Source organism: Amborella trichopoda, chromosome 2 (genome assembly GCF_054954075.1).
Source record: "Amborella trichopoda isolate Santa Cruz 75 chromosome 2, AtrichopodaSantaCruz75HAP2 v2.0, whole genome shotgun sequence".
In the NCBI taxonomy this organism is placed as follows: Eukaryota; Viridiplantae; Streptophyta; class Magnoliopsida; order Amborellales; family Amborellaceae; genus Amborella; species Amborella trichopoda.
The window spans coordinates 9,112,157-9,133,984 of NC_142337.1; the positions used below are offsets into that span (position 1 = coordinate 9,112,157).

A 21,828-nucleotide genomic window follows, 5' to 3' on the forward strand; every position below is an offset into this window, starting at 1 on the left:
AAACTTTGCACACACACTCTATTCATCTCAATAATCAATTCCTCCCAAAAAATAAATTCAATTTGAACCATAAATTTAGTCAAAATGAGCGCCCTCAAAAAATGAATCTATACCATTCATTTTGTGAATTTTAAGATCTTAGCTTTTATAAACACAAAACCATTTTTTTATTTTCTAACATTGTTTATCTAATGATAATAAAGTCATCAAAAAATTTGGAAATGAAAAAATCCTTCTAAGACCTAGATCTAAGCTTCTCACTAAAATGAACGGCCTATATTAATTGGGCTAAAAAAATTATTTTCTAGGTTGTGTTTTCAATTTTTTTCTTTTTTTGTGATTGTTCATTAGAATGAAAAGAGTGCATATTTAAAAGTTTGGATCAAACAAATGGCCATAAGATGGTTTTGTTAAGGTTGTTGCATCATATTATCATATTACTATACAACGGTTGCATGAAATCATTGCTCATATATATATATATATATATATATATATATATATAGTGATTTCATGCAAAGATTGTATTATAGTATAATACAACTACACTTATTAAAAACCATATTTGTGGTATTTGTACAACCTAAAATTTTGCATACACACTCTCTTCATCTCAATAAAATTCCAAAAAAAAAGTTCGAATTGAACCCTAGATATGGTCAAAATGAGTTCCCCTCCAATAACGAATCTCGACCATTCATTTGGTGAATTTCAATATCTTAGCCTTTACATATTCAAAATCATTGTTTTCTTTATTAACACTATTTATCTAATGATAATAAATCCATCTAAAAACATTGAAAAATAACAAATCATTCTAAGGCCTAGATCTATGCATCTTATCAAAATGGACAACCTATGTTAGTAGGGCTAAAAAGATATTTTCTAGGTTGTGTTTTCAAAATTTTCTTTTTTGTGATTGTTAATTAGAGTGAAAAGAGTGTATATTTTAAAATTTGGATTAAAAAATGGTCATAACATGGTTTTTGAAGATTGTTGCATTATACTATGATGCAACCATTGCATGAGATCACTACCGTATATATATATATATATATATATATATATATATATATATATATATATATATATATATATATATATATATATATATATATATATATATATATATATATATATATATATATATATATATATATGGGATAATCTAAGCTTCACAACCATTCTAATTACAAAGGTTCAAGATAGAGAGAGTTGTGAAGGGTGGATTTATTAATTTGTAGTCTATTTTTTAAAAAAATTACTTTTGTGTGGCAATTTTGTATATATTACTACAAGACAAAAGGTACTTTTGTCATCTCCACAAGGGGTAAAGTTGAAATTTTAACTAAAAGACCATGGCACTCTATAAATAAAGTTCTAGCATGCTCGCTTCCAAAATGCTATTATACTTTTGTGAAAATTTCAAATTTGCTTTTGCTTGATAGTAAAGTTACCTATTTAAATATGTTTTTAATAAAAAAATATTGATTGTTTTAATAAATACACCTATCACTTCTAATTTGAACCTTTTTATTTGAGGGGTTGTTAACTCTAGACAAACCATATATATATATATATATATATATAAGATTATTTTCTCCTAGTACAAAGAGGTCCCAATCACCCTTGGACATCGGATATAAAATTTGATAGCTTAAAGTATGTCATATAATTCATGAAATTTCATTCTGGATTTTATTTACAGTCAATGGCGTACCCCCAACCATCCAATTTCATATCTAATCGTCAAAATTATGATTTTGACTTTTCTTGTACCCCGAAGTAAATGATCTTATTATATACATTTTCCAAAAAATAAAAAAAAAGTGCAGATGAGTGACTAGACAAATGACATGCCTCTCTACTAATTATACCCAATTCATAAATGACTAATGGTAAATGAAAAGGGAACCCACAAGGGTGCTGTGGGTAACAATAGAATTGATAGGCATGGCGACAATATCATCATCATCATTATTTTAGATTGTTCCCAATAATTGACCCAAGTGAGCAACACTATAGCAAAATATCAAAGTAGGTAGTCTATAGTGGAAGTCCTTAGTGGAAGTCTTCAAAGGTGCTAGAATCAATTGCCTCAAGTGGTTATGCAAATAAAAATTGGGGTGGTTTGATTTTTTTATTTTATATTTTTCTTCCCTTCATCCCCATGCATCATTGGTATCAGAGCCTTGAGATCCATAAGATCTAGTTATGGAGCCTCTAGATCAAATATTTGAGAAACTCAAAGAAAGGTGGGTAGAGCGTATTAACAAATTTATAGCATAAAATCTACTAGATTTATTTCATAGCTAGCAATTTGAGGAACAAGAATATAAAGAGGTATATCTTGATACAAAAGATGATGCAAATAACCCAAAAGAGATAAATCTCGATGCAAAAGACGACACCAATAACCTAAATGTGAAAGAAATTTTGAAAATCAATTATGAAGAAGAATATATGTGTGATGCAGTATACGAAATCCAACCCTGTAAGTTTAAAGAAGAAATCAAGGTTAAACCCGAGATCCCAATGTTCTACTTTGAGATAAAGCATTTGATAAATCAGTTTATGGAATAAATTGAAGAAAAAGCATCTAGGCGAATGGTGGGACTACATCACCAATCAGTTGATTGGCCTCTACAGGGTGTAAGCTCAAGGTCGAGCTTCTCTTAACCCGATGAGAATGATGTAAATAAAAATTGGGGTTCTTTAATTTATATATATATGTTTAAAATTTTAGGAATAAGAATTATATTGGGATAAGTTAGAGAGAGAGAGAGAGAGAGAGAGAGAGAGAGAGAGAGAGAGAGAGAAAGGTGGAATGAAAAGTGATGCACGATTTTTAGAGAAATAGGAAGGACTATCTTAGATGATATGTTTTAATCTTTAGAAAATGAATCTTTTAGCTGGAAAGTCAAACTTTGGATAAACATGTAGTTAGAAATGTTATATTTTTTAGGGAACAAATGATTTTTAAAAGGACAGATAAATGTATTTATTTATTGTAAGTGTATTTAAAGGGGAGATGTCTTTACTTATAACGAAACAAAGATTGGAATTGAGTAAAGTTGATATAGTAAGAAGATCTTTTTAGGGTGGACTTCTTTGTATACTTATAAAGAGTATGTTTTCTCACTTGTTATTATTATTTTTTATTTTAATTATTTATTTCATCCATGCTCCTGCATCAGAAGATCAACTTTACTCAATTTCATTATCTGCTTCCTTATAATTAAGGAACATCTCCCCTTTAAATACACTTACAAGATAAGCACATTTATCTCTGTCCTTTTAAAACTCATTTGTTTCCTAAAAAAGATAACCTTTCAAAATACATGTTTATCAAAAGTTTGGCTTTCTAATTAAAAGTTTGACTTTCTAAAGATTAGAATATATCTTCTAAGAAAGTCCTTCCTATTTATCTCTATCTAAAAGTCATGCATCACTTTTCATTCTCTCTCTAACTTATCCCAGTGCAATTCCAAAAAAAAATAAATAAATAACCCCAATTTTATTTGCATCATTCTCCTGCGGTTGGGAGAAGATCGATCTCGAGCATACGCCAGGCAGAGGCCAATCAACTAATTGATGATGTAGTCCCACCAGGCACCTCAATACTTTTTTTTCAATTTATTTAATAAATTGATTCATCAAATGCTTCGTGCTTATCTCGAAGTAGAACACTGGGATTTCGAGCTTAATCTTGATTTCTCCTTCATACTCACATGGTTGGATTTTGAATACTTTATCACACATATCTTCTTCTTTATAATTGATTTTCAAAATTTCCTATATAATTGAGTTATTGGCATTGCCTTTTGTATCAAGATCTTCCTCTTTTAGGCTCGTCTTTTGCATCAAGATCTACATCTTCATATTATTGTTTATCAGATTGCTAGCTATGAAATAGATATAGTAGACTTTGTGCTATAAATTGTCTAATACGCTCTACCAGATCTTCTTTGAGACTCTTAAATCTGTAATCTAAAGGCTCTATAACTATATTATACCGGTCTCAGAGCTCTGATATCAACTAATGCTGGGAGAAATAATTAAAATAAAATAATAATAAAAGATAAGATAATATACCCAAGAGAGTCCACTCTAAATAGATATTTCACAAGACCCAAATTCTTTACTCAATTCCAATCGAGCCCAGAGCGGCAAGAGCCCACATGTAACTCATTTCATTAACTGTACGAGCTAAATCAAGAAGAGCAAGCAATAGGACTACTGATAATGAGTGGGCGAATAAATGAATGAGTGAGCCAGAATGGACTAGCCGCGTGAGTGAGTCTACGAACGAGATATAATCCATATTTGTGAATGAAGGCTACAAACGTTGCGATTGAATATCAAAATGAACACAACGAGTGGAGTGCGTAAACACGGAACAAGCCAAAGAAGCGAGTGACTTAACGTTGCATTCATGTATTCACTTGCAGCGCTCGTCTCAAACTCAGTTGCAGGTTCCCTCGGCTCGTTCCATGCTTATACACTCCGCACTTATAACTAAGGGACTTCTACTTTTTAAATACAATTACAAGAAATTAAAAAATAATAATGTATCTCTCTCCTTTTAAAAATCATTTGTTTAATTAAAAAAGAAAACCTTTCTAACTATATGTTTATCAAAAATTTGACTTTCCAACTAAAAGTTTGACTTTTTAAAGATTAGAACATATCATCTAAGATAGTCTCTCTATCTAAAAGTCACGCACCACTTTTTATTTTATTTTTTTTTCTCTCTCTCTATCTAATTTATCCCAACTCAATTCTTATTCTTAAAATTTTAAAAAAAAATTAAACAATGTTAATTTTTATTTGCATCAAGTGGCAACCAAAAAAGAGCACTCATGGCATGTAATCACAAGAAGTCAAATGGATGCTTATGATCCAACGTATTATCTTGTACTGGTCATGCCAATCTTGGCAAACCAGAAGGACTTTGACCACCCATTCTTTGCCCTCATAGGAGGCAAAGACTTGTAAATCCAAGGTGATTCCAAAGCAACTTGGGGAAGCATTTCAAATTATATGCGAGAAGTGAGATCATTGAGACCTTTGAGCACCCTTCTTGGATTGTGATGCCTTAGATTATTAATTAGAGAAATTAAATACTCAAGTTCCCTAAGCATCGCGGCTTCATCCTAATAGTAACTCCCATTTTCTGACATTATAACTAGTTGGATGTGTTTTGTAAAAAAAATCTAGATCGCCACATATAACAAACAATTACGTGACCAAGCTAAGACAACAATTTTTTAAGGGTGCGGTTTGTATAGTGCCGAGGTTCTAAACAATCAAAATAAAGCCCACCATCAAATAATGTCAAGAAATATGGTTTCAATAATCAAAATATTTGTGATAGCCTTTTAATATATTTTTACCTTTAATTATAAATTTAAAGCTTAAAAAATAGTGTAGATTGAGCAGATCTATGGAAACTTGAAAATCTTGAAAATTGACAATCCAAAAATGTGTTACAAGATGCACTATTTCAGAACTTGAAATCCATTTTTTTCTCATGTGCATATATCTTGATGTCAAGATGATCAATTTGAAGATATTTGAGCATCAAAACAACCTCTTTTAGTGAAATTTTTAAAGTGGGCTCTAATTTGACTGTTTAGAGCCTCACATCTAGATAAAGTTTTTCTAGTGTTTAATAGGTTGAAATTTTGGGTACACTCGTAAAAGGGTATTGTATAGTCGTGGAGCTATAGTATCATTGAGCTGCCCTAGATATGCAATAGCTTGTTCAATCTAAAAGCACATCTTACTCACCACATATCGAGCTGAATTTTTAAGAGTTGATAGAGAACTGTTTGAAGAATATGTAGTTAATATTTCATTCAATTTGGAGATCACTGAGGAGGTAAAAAAACAATAAGTAGCAACGAATGCTCATTAGATGTAGTATGCAGCAGACAACCGACATGGAGATCACTGTGAGTTAGCATGGGGTTAATCTCCAATCAAAACAAAAAATTTCATATATGTAGGAAGGAAAAAGTTTATATAAGGTTGTCAACCTTGTTCAGATGTGATGTGAATATCACGCCCTATAGTATTTCTCTTTTGTTAAAAGACATTTTTGTCATAGAAAATGAGTCATTTATGGAAGTTTATAAAATACATTTTTAAATAGAGAAAACACAAGGAAAGAAGAGAAGAGAAAAGAAAAATGTAGAGAAGCTTTGGGAGGTAGAGATTTTTATTATATAAACCCTAGAACTATTTGTGGCTCTTGTATTGGGCCGGATTTAGAGGTTTCCTTGCGACGACAGTGCTAGTCGATGCAGACAAAGCAATGATTCGATTGATAACGGGATTTTGGTAAGGAATTTCTATTAAGCTTCATTTTCATGTATAATGTAATCTATACAAAACCCTAAACTTGTAAATTTCTTCAGTGAGATAATGAATGCATCATTGCCCTCTTGCCCGTGGACGTAGCTCATTTTGAGTGAACCATGTTAATCCGTGTATCTTCAATTTTTTTGCTTGTGTTGGGGTGTTTACGCTACAATCTACGTCGATCTCTGGGATGATATATGCTCAAATCTTAGCAAAACTGCATTATTTTTTAAAAAGGTAGAGAAAGTGGAGTCGTTTGAATTATGGGCTCATAAAAATTCCAAAACTATACAAATCCGATCTTTTCTTGAGTCTACTGGCAACACCAGCTCCAAATCCATATTTTGATTAAAAAAAATGCTTTTAAATTTAATTAAATTTAATAATAAATTAATTTTCAGAATAAAGCAGAGAATTAAATAAAGAAAACAAACTAAATTAAGGAAAAAAATAAATAATTACCTCTAAAGACCTGAAACCTAGAGTTTCAAACTTTGATCAGGTCACTCTTCCGATTTACGTCACCATCTTCTTTTTTTTGGATACCTTTGCTTGTTGGAATTGGTTGATTTATAGGTCTTTGACCTAGATCTAAGGTTCTTAAGGCAGGGAGAAAATGTTGAGAATTTTAGGTAGGTTCTACCTAGGCTTTTCTTAAGATATTTTGGTATTGGATGAGAATTTTTTTAGTTTTCTAAAGGTTTTGGGATCTCCAAAAGTTAAATATGAATTATGGGATTTTCTGTGATTTTTGAGGTTTTTTTTGGGGATTTTTCCTAAATGTTTTAGGAATTTTCTAGGGGTTTTTTCTATTTTGGGGTTATTTTTTTCTAATTTCGGGATTTTTTTTGTTTTCTTTTCTCTTCCCTTTTGGGTTATGAAGCGGGGTATTTATAGGATTCAATTGACGATTTTTTTTAATTTGGAATTGTTTAAGAATTTTTTAGATTTATCTTGAAGCTTTCGCCTCTTCTAATTAAAAAAATATATCTTTACTGCATCATAAAACACTCTTATTGCATCATTGAGCTGCCTTTACTACATCACTAGGCTGCACCTGGGTTGTCGGGCCGTGTTACAGCCCGGCCCACGGCCCGACACTTGTGTCTCACAGGGACTAAATTGTTATTTGTTATATCTTTTTATCCGTAAGTCCGATTCAGACGATTTTTGGACCTTTAGAAAGCTCTCAGACTCTACATCAAGTTTGGATAGTTTTGGGCAGTTTTAGGAGAATTATATTGGGTCTAGGTTGCTTATGGTCTACTAAAGTTTTTGTGGCTCTTTATGCCTAGAATTAAGGTTTTTAGGAGTTCCCTTAGCCTGAATTTTGAAAGGGTGTCTACATGTGGTTATAGTGATTTCTCATATTACTTGTTTCTTAATTCTATAATTTTGCTAAATATATTGCACACACATTATTGTTTTGGAAATTTTATTTGAATTGTTGGATTCATTGTTGTGCGTATCTCACCACATTAAGTATGGATTTATGTTACCAACAAAGGGTAATCGAGGTAGCCTCGGTTGCCAACAAGTGGTATCAAAACTCAAGGGATGGGTGTAGTAATTTGGGAAAATGCATCTCATAAATTTGAGGTGGAGAAATTTAATGGGAAAGATAATTTCAAAATTTGGGAATTAAAAATGCAAGATGTATTTAGTACATCAAATGCAACACACGGTACTACTTGGAAAAGATTAGAAATCGATAAATATGACCAATGATGATTGGGAGGAACTTGATATGAAGGCATGGATCACTATTCGCATGTGTTTAGCGAATGAAGTGTTGTTTAATATTATTGGGGAAAAGACAACAAAAGATTTGTGGGAGAAATTATAAAGTTTGTATCAAACAAAATCTCTCACAAATCAAATTTTCTTAAAAATAAAATTGTATTCTTTCATAATGAAAATGGTGCAAAAGTGTCGAAACACTTGAATGAATTCAATGCTATCATTTGTCAAATTGAAAGTATAGGTGTGAGAATGTAAGATGAAGATAAGGCGGTCACCTTACTTTGTACATTGTTGGAATCATATGATAACATTGTTACTACGTTGAGTTGTAGTAAAGAAAATTCTCTTGCCAAGTTGAAGAATCAACAGTCACTTATATTGAAGACGAGGTATTGATGGTAGGGTGTAATCTCATGTATTATGGAAGTTGGATATTTGATACTGGAGCCACACATCATATGTGCCCACATAGATTGTGGTTTGATACATATGGGCCATGTGATGGTAGTTTAATATCAATGAAATAACTCAATGAGTAAGATAATTGGTATGAGCTCGGTTCATATAAGGATGTATGATGGGATGGTTCGGGCACTTTAAAAGGTGAGGCATATGCCGGATTTGAAAAAGAGTTTGATTTCACTATCTTTTCTAGATATTGAAGGCTACAAATTTACCGGGCAAGCTGGAGTGCTCAAAGTTTCAAATGGGGCTCTAGTTATGATGAAGGGAGTTAAGGGAAAAAAACTTGTATACCTTGTTAGGGAGAACAATTGTAAGTGAAAGGGTAAATTTGGTTGTAGAGAAAGATGAAGCTCAAAAGAGAGCATGTGGTTTGGCAATTGAAGATATTAATGGCATAAAGCAAGGCATTGATGAAGATATTCGGCAAGGTGGAGAAATTGAAGAGAGGGGACTTTCACAAGGGGATGTGAAGCCATAAACACCACATGAATTTCCTTTAGGCTGATGTGATTAGAGTGTTGCATACTACTCTAATATTTATTATGACTATTGCCATAATTTCTATAAAATTTGTTATTTCACTTGTTTGTAGTTTTTTTGAATGGCTTATGTTTAGCCTAGAAAAAAAAGAAGAAAGTGAAATATAGTAAAATGAGTATTTCAAAGTTTGAGAAGTATGGACAAACATTGCCAAGGTTATGAACATAAAGAAGACTTCATGGGAGAGACTTATGCAAGGGATCTTGGTAATATGAGATAAAAACCGGTTGTGCTTGTAGGTGTGTAGATTCACCTAAAGTATGTGTGAAGTCAAGATGGCCTCAAGAACTCAAGAATGAGAGTATTGAAGTAGGTGGAGTTTGCATAAGAAGAATAAAGACGAAAGAAGATGAGCGAATACATGCTCATATAGGTTATTGGGTTAGAGAGCTTGTGGAATTGGCTAAGTTCTCTAGGTTCTTTAAAAAAGGAATAACCAGATATAATTTGGCAAAGCAAGTATGTGATGTTATATCAAGGTGGAGATTATTAGGATGTGATGCAAATATCACCCCCTGTAGTATTTTTCATTTGTTATAGAACATTTTTGTCATAAAAAATGTGCTATTTATGGAGGTCTATAAAAGACATTTTTAGAAAGAGAAAACATAAGGAAAGAAGAGAAGAGGTTTGGGCGGTAGAAATTACGGGTTTCTTGTGTAAACCCAGCACCATTGTGACTCTTTTATTGGGTCGGATTTGATCAAGGTTTCCTTGCGGCGACAATGTTAGCCGATGGAGACAAAACAAGGATTCGAATTATGGTGAGATTTTGGTAGGGAATTTCTATTGAGCTTCTTTTCCATATATAAGGTAATCTCTTGAAAATTTCTTCCTTGAGATAATGAATGCATCATTACGCTCTTACCCCTGGATGTAGCCCATTTTGGGTGAACCACATTAATCTGTGTGTCTTCAACTTTTTTGCTTGTGTTGTGATTATAATGATTTCTCATATTACTTGTTTCTTGATTCTATAATTTTTTAAAATATATTGCACACACATTATTGTTCTTGATGATTTTATTTGGGTTGTTGGATTCATTATTGTGGGTATCTCGCCATATCAAGTAGGGATATGTGTTATCCCGATTTGCTAACAAGGGGTAATCGAGGTAGCCTCGGTTGCCAACAATCCTTATACTATACAAGTAAGATGTCATTTCGACCTCAAGATTCATAAACATAAAAAAAACAAGAAGGGATTGCTAACCCTAAAAATAGGTCATCTTTTAACATATTATCTAGACCGTTCATTTTAAAGATTTTCAAGTATTTATAGATCTGCTTGATTGTCACCATTTTTTAAGCTCCAAATTTCATGACTGGAGGAAGCAATAGATTTCTATATTATTGTAAGGCTTTTACGACATTGAAACTGCATTTTCAATATGGTTTTGAGGTACACCTTACTTCAATAGTATAAGGTTGACACCTTATACAAACCTCACTCATGTAGGAAACTATCTTGGGAACCTTAATTTAGAATTTCATATAAATTTGATTATTTTAAGGTGGTTAAATAAATCTAGGGAAAATTATGCAAATTTCTATTATATTTTTTGTTATTATGAAAATACCTGAAACTTTCCGTTATTACATAGATATTCATTTTTTCAAATTCAAAACATTTTAAAAAAAAAAAACGAAACTACCCATTTTTGTTTTTAAAAAACCAATTTTTTTTAATTTTGGTTTTTGAAAAATCGAATTTATATATATTTTCTTGACTTTAAGCCAAATGCAAATTTATATTTTTTTAATTTTAAAAATCCGAATCTAAGGATAAGTGGGAGAGAGAACCAGGGCAAGTTCCTGAGGCGATAGTTACCGGATAAACTTTGCCGTTTCAAAACTGGGAGAAAAATATTGGGCTTTAGGTGCTGTTCTCTCCTGGGAAAACTCGCCCGTCTCACGGGAAATATGAGAAAGAAAGAGGTTTATGATTTTAAAACTTTTAGCCATGGAATTTTTTGCATCAGAAATTAGAGAGAAAAAATGGGCTCATGGTTTAAAAAATGAGCCATGCCAGTCGGGTCTTACTGGCATTTTACTGGGTTCGGGCTCAACACAGCAGCCTTTCTTCGGATTTGTTCCTATCCATTACGCTACCATACCTGTACTTGACAAAAGACCCTCTCTCTCTCTTCTCTCAACTTTCTCTCTCTTAAGCCCTGTTCGCATATAAACTCTCTCATTCCCTGTTCTTTACTAAAGACACTCACACTATCTGTGATTTAATTTTCGGGTTTTGAAAAAACCCAAAATTTGAACATTTCAGTTTATTTGAACATTTCGGTTTTTGAAAAACTAAAAAAAAAATAAATCTGTGTTTTTTTTTAAAATATTATGAAGTTGAAAAAACATGGATTTTGAAAAATAAAAAAATAAAAAAATTCCGATTTTTCAAAAACTCGAAATAGACAGTTTTCTCTTTTTTTTTTGAAAAAAATGAATATCTATGTAATAACGAAAAATTTTAGATATTTTCATAATAAAAGAAAATATAATGGGTATTTATGTAATTTCCTCATAAATCTAATACGAATAGATGTTCATCTATTGCAACTTGCAACAAACTGCTAAAATGGAGTTCGTAGCGAGTTAAAATAGTTGAAAAACATTTAATTAAGATGCATTTTTCCAATTAGACATGAATTCTTTTCGGACGTGCAATTAAAATTTCATGAATTTTGGATTTGGATAAATCCAATTCATAATATTGTGAGTTTCAGGTTGCATGCCACAATCTATGATGAACTACTCGTGGTGAACATTATTAGACCATGATTTTGATGTCCAATGAATTTAAAATTCGTTAATTTTAATATGTGATCTGCACAGAAAAGGAAGTGAACAATGCAAACCTTGATGTATGAGTTGTACTCAAGGTTTAAAATTTTGGCAATCGAGATCAAAATCACCTTATTAAGATCAAGAATCATTCATATTGTTTTGGATCTCTCAATATGTTGGGATCCAAACGACTTCCCCTTGAGCCAGCCAGCTCTGATTCTGTCAAAACACAACGGTCTTAACAAACACTTTCTTTTTCTTTTAAAGTTGTGTAATTTTAATTTTTTTTTAAAAAAAAGTGGCAGCCCAGTCCAACCCCATTTTTTTTTTTGTTTCTGGAAGTCGTACATAGTTACATCACCCCATGTACACCCTAATTTTTTTTGAAATCTACACACCAACATCATCCCACTTTGATACCTCCCAACAAGAGATAAAAACTAAGCAAGTTACACCCCACACGTATGCCCAATTGTGAAATCCCCGATGTGGGAATTTTGTTTTTGCTTTCTACTTATTACATAATGCACTATTGAACTATAAACCTTAATATAAAACCATAAATCAACCTTGGCGTCTCTCTATAATTCTCTCTCCCCCCATTGTCTCGGTCTCTCCCTCTCTCTTTACTAACAATCTCTTTCTCTCTACTAACAACCTCTCGGTATAAAGTTCGTAAACTTTAACCTCTCTCTCTACTAAAACCCTCTCCACAAAGTTTGTAAAAGTGATAATTCTACTAAAATTCTCTCTCTTTCTACTAAGTACTCTTCTATTAAATTTGTTTTATATAGCTTCTTTCAAAAATCAAAACTCCTAAGTTAATACAATAATAAAATAAATAAATTGAGTTAGAGTGATTCATGTTATTGTCATGTTGCATTTCAAACTTTATTTTGATTATAAAATGAATTTAATAAACATCAAACACTCAACATGAGACATGTTGTCAGTATTTACATATTTTAACACAATAACGAAAAATCATAATGCAATGGGAAAAGTTTATATAAGGTTGCAACCTTAAAATGTAAAATTACAGATGCACCTCAAAAATCAATCGGAAAGGTTGTTTTAATGTTGAAAACCCTATAATTGATCATTTGAATATCAAGATGCATGAATATGAAAAAAAAAAAAATTGAATCCCAAAAATAGTGCATCTTGCAACACATTATTTAGACCGCCGATTTTCAAGATTTTCATATGTCTATAGATCTACTTGATTTTAACTATTTTTAGAATTTAAAATTTTGTAATTATATATGAAAATAGATCTTAAGATAATTCTAATAATTTTTTACAACAAAATTACATATCATGATAAAATTGAGAGGGGTGCCTTAATTGGATTGTTTAAGATTGCAACCTTATAAAAACCGTACCCTAATACAATTGTCGCTATTTATTTTAGATACCTAAAAACCTAAATTTTTAAATGAAAATATTTTTTTAAAAATTTTTTAAAACCTAAACCAGTCGATTCTCTTACCTAGATCGCCAATCCATCACCAGGCCGACACGAGCAAGTCTTCGCATCAAGTTAAAATAAGCACCGCGTCCACCGCACCCCACCGCGCCTGGAATTTTTAGAGAGAGAAAGTTGCGAAAATTGGATGTTAGAGAGAGAAAGTGTGAATCAAAGCAAAGAAGTCGTTGAAAATTAGAGAGAGAAACAAAATGGGAGCCCCTAGTTGCACCACTACGGGAAGCGGTGGCCTCATTTTAAGTCAATGACGAGTGCTAAGATAACGTGAAGGTGACATGTCGAACATAGTGAGAGAATGTGAATTGAAGTGGGATATTTTCCCCAATGTAGACGGAGAAAGGTAGAGAGACAAGGATGTCTCCCCACAATGGGCCCGACCGGCATTCCTGGCCCTAAAAAGTAGGGCATGGATCAATGTTCGAAAAATCGAATGGGCTTTGGAAACTAACCAAGGGCGGGTCTGCATAACAGATAAATCGGCTGGTTCAACTGGCTTAATCGGACAAGTTCCGTCCTGTCTAAAAAGTGTTAAGAAATAAAAAAAATCTAAAAAAATATGAAAAGTATATTTAAAGCATGGTTAAATAAAACACATCTAAATATAGTTGAAAAGTAGTTAAGAAAATAGATTTAAAAAAATCAATTTGTGTCCAAGGCTATTTTTAAAATTTTTCCAAAAAGATGGGAAAATGTAAAAATAAGTATTGACAGCAAAAAAAACTTTTTAATCTTTGCCAAAATGATAAAAAATATTAAAAACACATTACAAACAAATCCCTTTTTTTTAGATTAAATATATATATATATATATACCCGTCTAGTTCCGAGTTAGATTTTATATGTTTTTTTCCAATTTTTTAAAATATCCGTCTGGTTCCGAGTTGGACTGGCCGAGTTTGTGAACACTGGTCTAGACTGAAATTGTGGCCTGAGGGCGGGGCAACCACGGCTTGAGGATAACAGTGGGTTGGGCAAAGGCCTCGACTTGCCCCGCCCTCTTTTCTTTTTCTTTTTTTTTTTTTAATTTTATTTATTTTTCTCGACCTGGCCCTGATGGGCCCATTAGTGCCGTGCTGGGCCTCAGCTAGCCTATGGGGAGTGGAGGCGGGAAAGGGCCAAGGCTGGCCTAGCCTGTTGCTAGTCCTAAACGTACATAGGAAATATAGAGAGAGAATTTATGGTAAAAAAGAAATATAGAGAGAGAAGGATGTCCCACACAATGTAAGGAAAGGATAAGCAAGTAGAGAGGGAGAAGGATGTCTGACAACCTAGAAAGAGGTCTATAAAAGGCCTTGTAAGGTGGCTTATGATCTTCATGTGTAGAGCAATGGAGAAGGGTGGTGTAATAACTTTCCTCTTGCTCTTAATTCAACTAGGAGCCATCCTCCCTTCTCTCTCTTGCCCAACTTGTCCTACACCACCGAGCTACAAACCACCCCATGTCCCCAAACTACCCCCTAAGCGCCCACCTAAGATTTTGCCCCCACCCTATGTCAAGCCCAATCCACCACCAAAGGGGGAGACACCATGTCCACCACCACCACCAACATATAAGCCATTTCCTCCACCAACACCAAAGAAACCAGAGACTTGTCCCATTGATGCTTTAAAGCTTGGAGCCTGTGTTGATTTACTTGGTGGGCTTGTTCATTTGGTGATCGGCGAGCAGGTGAACAAGAATTGCTGCCCTCTTGTGCAGGGGGTTGCGGATTTGGACGCAGCCTTGTGCTTTTGTACCACCATTAAGGTAAAAGCTTTGAACCTGAATGTGGTTCTGCCGCTCGCGCTTCAGGTGCTGGTTGGGTGCGGGAAGTCAGTGCCCCCTGGGTTCAATTGTCCATGAGGTCTGTTGCTCTAAGCCTCGAATCTCCCTCTCTCTCTCACACACACTATAGTATAAGTTTGACATCTTATATAAACTTTTTTTTCTTACCAAAAAGCTCAACTTAGCATGAGCTACTCTCTCAACCACTCTCTTTCACAAACTTTTTTTTCATACCAAAAAGCTCAACTTAGCATGAGCTACTCTCTCAACCACTCTCTTTCACAGACACGAGCACGTTCGCGCACACACACATGCATAAACCACCAAAATCTCCACTTTGGACAATCTACCCTCTCTCTCACACACACACGCACACACACATGACCCCTCCCACACTCTTTCTTTCTGAAACATGCAGGCACCAGCAAATTCTCCTGTTATTGAGAAAGCCTCCCTATCTGTCTCTCAACAAACATCCACACTAACAAATTCCTCACTTAGTGAACCTCTCACTCTCTCTCTCTGGGTGTAAAGTTTATAATGTAAACCTCTCATCCTCTCTCTCGCCACACAACACGTTTGATTCGCATGAAAATATTATTTAGGAAGTATTTTTACGTGAAAAAATTTCTTCAGTGTGGTTAGGTGTGAGAGTATTTTCATACTAATTAACTGCCAATTGGTGTGAAAAAATGCATTAGAACCAATTGATGTAAAAATATTCCGACACCAAATAAAAAATTATTTCAAAAATATTTTCATCTGAAACAAACATGCACAGTGTTAACCTCTATCTCTCTCCCTCTTACTTGGGACTTACTTGCAGGTTATGGTTTTGGACCGGAGACACAACCGTTTGCCAAGAAATGGTCATTGAAGAATGAAGAGTATTGTAATTGTTTACATGGTTATTATGCTTTCCATATTTGTGTGTTTTATTGAAGTTTTGTTTATATGTTTGGTAGCTATTAAGCACCATAACCGGTGGTCGCATGCTCATCGATATGTACGAGGGCCTATGTCAGACTTGAGTACTATAAGTCCATAAGTGTCAATGTGTGTGTCACAAATAAATAGTGTGAGGTCATTGATGGTCCATACTTTCCTGTAATGAGAAACTCCCATGAACTTTTCTCCATACTTTTATCTAACTTGATAATGATTAGAAACCTATCGGGAAAAGGAAGAAGAGATAACCGAAATTTCGGAGATTACATTTTTGTTTTCTTTATGGGCATGCTTTATATGCTTCCGCTACTAAAGGCCCTATTGACATGGTCCCAATCACAATGTTACATCTCTATATTATTTTATTTTTAATTTGATATTAAATTTTGGCATCCACTTTTCTATTAAACTTCACCCATAAAAAATATGTAAAAATATTTTCAATAAAATAAAATGATTAAAAAACCCTGAAATGGTAAGCGGTATTTTGATCATTATATTTTATAAAAAACTCTTTTTAATATTTTTTTTAGGTGTGCCCCATTGAGAAGATGAGATTTACCAAAATTTATATTCATATAATTTATATAAAAAACTAAAAATAAAATACTATGAAGCAGCAAATCTAAATCGAATGGTCATTGACTCACTTGATCTAAATTGAACGACAGTATGCGGGGAATCATATATCTTTTATACAGTAGGGGAAGTATAGAAACTCTCCCTATAATAATTGCATATCAATGAATGAATTTCTCTCCCTCCTTTTTTTTTTTGGTAGTTTAGCTTTAGAAATCGAAGTTGAGATGTAGCATTGCTAAATCGATCAATCAATCTCTCTCTCTCTCTCTTTAGTAGTTTAGCTATAGAAATCGATGGTGAGATGTAGCACTGCTAAGCTACTAACCACTCAAGCCCAAACCCAAGCCCAAGCCCAAGCCCGATTCCTCGTGTACTCGAAAGAAAGTTGAGGTTAGTTGGAAATTAGTGGTTTATTGTACAAAGTAAATACTTAGCAAAATACAGCTCACCTCGTTTTTAAAACTTGGATTTGGGCGGAATAACTTGGACTCGGCCAGCCAAGGCAGGGGCCGAGTCCCATCCCCAATTCATGCTTTTGAATACTGGTTGAACGATTTGTAGTGATACAAGTGATGGTCAATTACATGCAAGCCATGGTATCGGTTTGCAATGAGAGAGAGAGAGGGAGCGAGATCAAGATAGAGAAAGAGGGATCAAAATAGTTAAATAGTTGGATGCAAGTTATGGTGTAGATTGATGATTGGATGAAGTTTCTATAAGGCTTAGGCTTTATGAAAGCAAAATAAAGCCTCATCTCATATCCTTGTCTGGAATACACTTTTGGGAAATCTCCATGATGGCTATAAAATCAATTTTCAACATTGATAATAAAATTTGAAATTAAAAATATAGTACAAATCTTACGAATCTATGAAAATTTATTTTTAAGGGGAAATGGATGGTCTAGATAATTTGTTGCAATATACACTATTTTTAGAGCTTGAAATCCTATATTTTTTCACATCCAGAATGTTCAAGCTGAGATGATCAATGTAAAGGTTTTTCAATACTTGAATTGTAAATTTGGACGAGTTATGAGGTGCGGCTTTACTTATTTTGACAGGGCTGCAACCCTATCAATCCATTTTCCTTCACGATTTGAATTATAATTCTATTAGTCACATTATAAATGGATGATTTTAAAAAATACATTAATATCTAATCAACAAATTTTGAAGTGAATGGTTTAAAACATGTTTCATTCCAAATTCCTAGATGACAATTTACCAAACATAAGAATAAGATTAAATATGCAAATTGCTCTCCCTCTCAGTCTAAAGAAATTTCTAGAGAAAGAGAGGAACTCTTTAAGAAAATAATTATGCCCCATACTTCTTGTGGTGGTTCTTTCATTGTATATATAATGGTAATACAATGATGTAATATACATTTTTCCTTTCTTTGTTATATGCAATATACACCTTCTTATGTTGTTACATTCACCTCTCAAAGGAAAGAGCAATACACTTTCCTATTTTTTTTGAATTTTGTTTCTATTACTACTCCTCAAACTCGACCGAGGAAGCATTTGAAGCCCGAGTTTGAAGCAAAGACCTCGAAAAACATCTCGTAGCAAAGGCTTGGTGAAGATATCAGCTAGTTGATTGCGAGAGGAAACAAATTAAGTCATAAGCAATCCAAGAGTAATATTTTCACGTACAAAATGATAGTCTAACTCAATGTGCTTTGTCTAGGCATAAAAAACATGATTAACTGTCATGTAGATAGCACTAATATTATCACAAAAAAGTATTGGTGGCTCATAAAGAGGCACCTAATATCCCGAAGAATAAAAGAAAGCTGCGTCAATTCTGCAGCAGTGGATGCCAGAGATCAGTATTCCGCTTTTGCACTTGAACGAGCCACAATCGATTGTTTCTTAACAATTCAAGATATGCAGTTAGAACCAAGATAAGTGCAGAAATCGGTAGTTGAACGGCGAGTATTTGGACACATAGCCCAGTCTGCATCAGAGAAAGCATATAACTCAATGGAATTATCAGATGAGATTCATATACCGCATGACTGTGTACCACTGAGATAACAAAGAATTCGCTTCATTGTCTAAAAATGTGCAATTGTAGGGGCATGCATAAACTGATACACTGTATTAATAATATGAGAAAGTTTTGGCCGTGTTATGGTAATGTATTGAAGTGCACCAACAATACTCTGAAAAAGGGATGGATCAGGAAATAGATTAGAATTCTCATGAATATTATTCTTCATTGCCATTGGTATTGCAATAGGTTTGGCACCGAGCATCTGAGCACGATCAAGAAGATCTCAGACATATTTGCTTTGTGATAGAAAAATTCAGCCAGAAAAATAAGATATCTCTATGTCAAGAAAGTAGTGAAGAGGTACAAGATCTTTCATAGTAAATTCCCTTCCAAGTTAGGAAATGAACCATTCTAAAAGATATGAATTATTAACAATAACAATAATATCATCAATATAAAGGAGAAGAATAATAATGCCTTGAGTAGTGTGAGAAACAAATAAACATGAATCAGCTATGTTACAATAAAACTCAAATGATAATAAATAGGCACTAAATCTATCAAACCAAGTCTATGGTGCTTGCTTGAGACCATATAAAGTTCTTTTTAATTTGTAAATATGATTTGGATCTTTTGAGCTCACAAATCCCGGAGGTTGTTCCATAAATACATGTTTCTTAAAAAAGCCATGCAGAAAAGTATTTTTCACAACAAGCTGTTTGATAAGCCAGTGGCGCACAATAGCTATGGTGAGCACAATCCGAATGCCTTAACAACAAGACTGAATGTTTCAGAGAAATCAATTTCAACAACTTAATTGTATCATTTTGCAACTAGTTTGACCTTAAGTCTCTCTTGACTACCATCAGACTTTAATTTAGTCTTATATACCCAAAGACAACCATCAATATCTATACCTGGAAGACGTGGAACTAGCTCACAAGTTGAGTTAACATGTAGGGCTTCAATTTCTTCTTCCATCGCATGATGCCAACTTGGATGACCCAAGACAGACTTAATGGTTTTAGGTTTAGAAGGGATAGCTTCAAAAGTATGAGCCCTTGAGACTGCTGCCATGAATGGGAGAACCCGAGGTCTTCGAGTGCCATCTTGAGATCTTGTGACCATGTGATGGTGAGGATGCTCAAAGGCTCGTAAAAAATTAGATTGATTGGTTTCTGGAATGTCAACATTTTCATCACCATGATTGTGTGTTGCTTCATCCTGGACATCTTGAATTGATGTTGCAGTGGTGACATCTTCATCTATAAGAGAAGTTGGAGCTATCATCGATGATAGGCAAAGAAGGACAGAAGGGATCAGATACATCAAGGGCATCCCATATGGGTAGTTCATATGAATGTGATGAATCAGAAGAGGTCTGCATAGGTGGACAACTTCCCCCTGAACTTGAGTATTATCAAACAAAGAGTTGGGGTTAGCATAAGGATATATATTTTCATCAAATACAACATGTTTAGAAATATAGACTCGTCCTGTGGGTGGATGTAAACATTTGTAACCCTTATGCTGGATACTATAGTCGTAGAATTTACATGGAAGTGAACGGGGACTAAATTTGTTTGTAGCATAGTATCGAAGATATGGTAAATGCCGACAACCAGATACTCGAAGTGAGGAGTAGTCTGGTAAGCGTTCAAACAATAATGAGTATGGAGAATCACATTTCAAATTGGCAGAGGGAATTCTATTGATCACAAATACTATAGTATGAAAGTCTTCAACCCAAAAACATTAGGAATTCATGCATGAAACGTCATTGTACGACTCAATTCTATAATATTTCTAGGTTTCCTTTTAGCTATTTCATTTTGCCCAAGGGTTCTCGGACATGATAATTGTCACATAATTTCATTGTCATTGAGATGAGTACTAAATTCTTTCTTAGCAAATTCACCACCTCCATCACATTGAAAAACTCGAATTCTTTTATCAAACCTCTTTTCAACCATACGATGAAATTTCATCAATGCAGCGAAAAATTCATATTTCCATTTCAAATGATAAATCCAAGTAAACAAGTATAATCATCAACAAAATAACTCTGATTAGATAAAATTGGAGCAGGGCCCCATAAGTCTGAATGAATTTTAAAGAGATGTTCAGTAGAGGTTTTATCAACACCACTAAAATGAAGCTTTCAACTTTTTCCCATCTGACAATTAGCACAGACAGAATGAGATTTATTCTATGCATAAATATTAATCAACTGTTTAGATTAAGTAACGAACAACTCTATTTTGACGATGTCTAAGGCGTTGATGTCGCACATCCTTTGATTTTTCTGGGGTACCCCACAACTCACATTACTGATCTGGCTAGTAGGAACAAACCCACATCCTCGAGAATTAAAGACATGTCGACTACCAAAGTTGTTCTTCTACCTTTGTAATTATGGTTACCTCTTTGGGGTCTAACATTTTTTTGTTGTACAACAAAGGCTATATTTTGATTTTGAATGAGTGTTCTTAAGAGATATAGGGCTAATTTCTAATCTCATGGCTTTGAATAAGATGTATGATTTTTAGAATATGAAAGAATCATAGGCTTAAAAATAGTAATAGAAAAACTCTCATATTTTGGACCAAGTCCGTTAAGAAGCCAAAAAACCTCATTTTTATCTGGTACAAGTATTCCAATAGCTGCCAAATCATCACAAATACTTTTGAATTTATGTATATATTATGATATAGTTGAATTCCCTTTCTTATAGAGTTGGAGTTGTTGGGTAAGTTGGAATTCCTTAGCTTGAGAAAAGCCTACATAGGTGTTCTTCAAGTATTTCCAAACTTCTGCAAAAGTCTTAAGGCCAATAACAAGGCTGAGACATTCTTCTAATAATGTCCCTATGATCCAGGCTTTAAAAAATGGGTCAGACTTTAGTCATGATTTGTAATCTAGGTTTTCAATTTCACTCTTACCATGATGAGAGTAAATCTTTTGACTCTGTGTAGGGTAATCATAATTAATGAATCTAAAAAGTTATTGACTCTCAATGAGAGAGAGCGTTTGAGTTTCCTATAATAAATAGTTGGTATGTGTCAACTTAATAGAGACAAAGTTTCCTACATTAAGAGTGGAGGGATAGGGATACTTGGATATTAAAGATG

The 21,828-nt window shown here is 33.6% G+C and overlaps 1 protein-coding gene across 1 annotated transcript; it reads left to right on the plus strand.

Annotated features, from left to right (window-relative positions):
- The first annotated feature begins 14,656 nt into the window (after positions 1 to 14,656).
- Positions 14,657 to 16,302, plus strand: LOC18443292 (uncharacterized). The gene is made up of 2 exons (XM_020672932.2): positions 14,657 to 15,243; positions 15,991 to 16,302. The coding sequence occupies exon 1, from the start codon at positions 14,706 to 14,708 to the stop codon at positions 15,240 to 15,242; it is 537 nt and encodes a 178-aa protein (XP_020528591.2). The 5' UTR covers positions 14,657 to 14,705; the 3' UTR covers position 15,243; positions 15,991 to 16,302.
- The last annotated feature ends 5,526 nt before the right edge of the window (positions 16,303 to 21,828 follow it).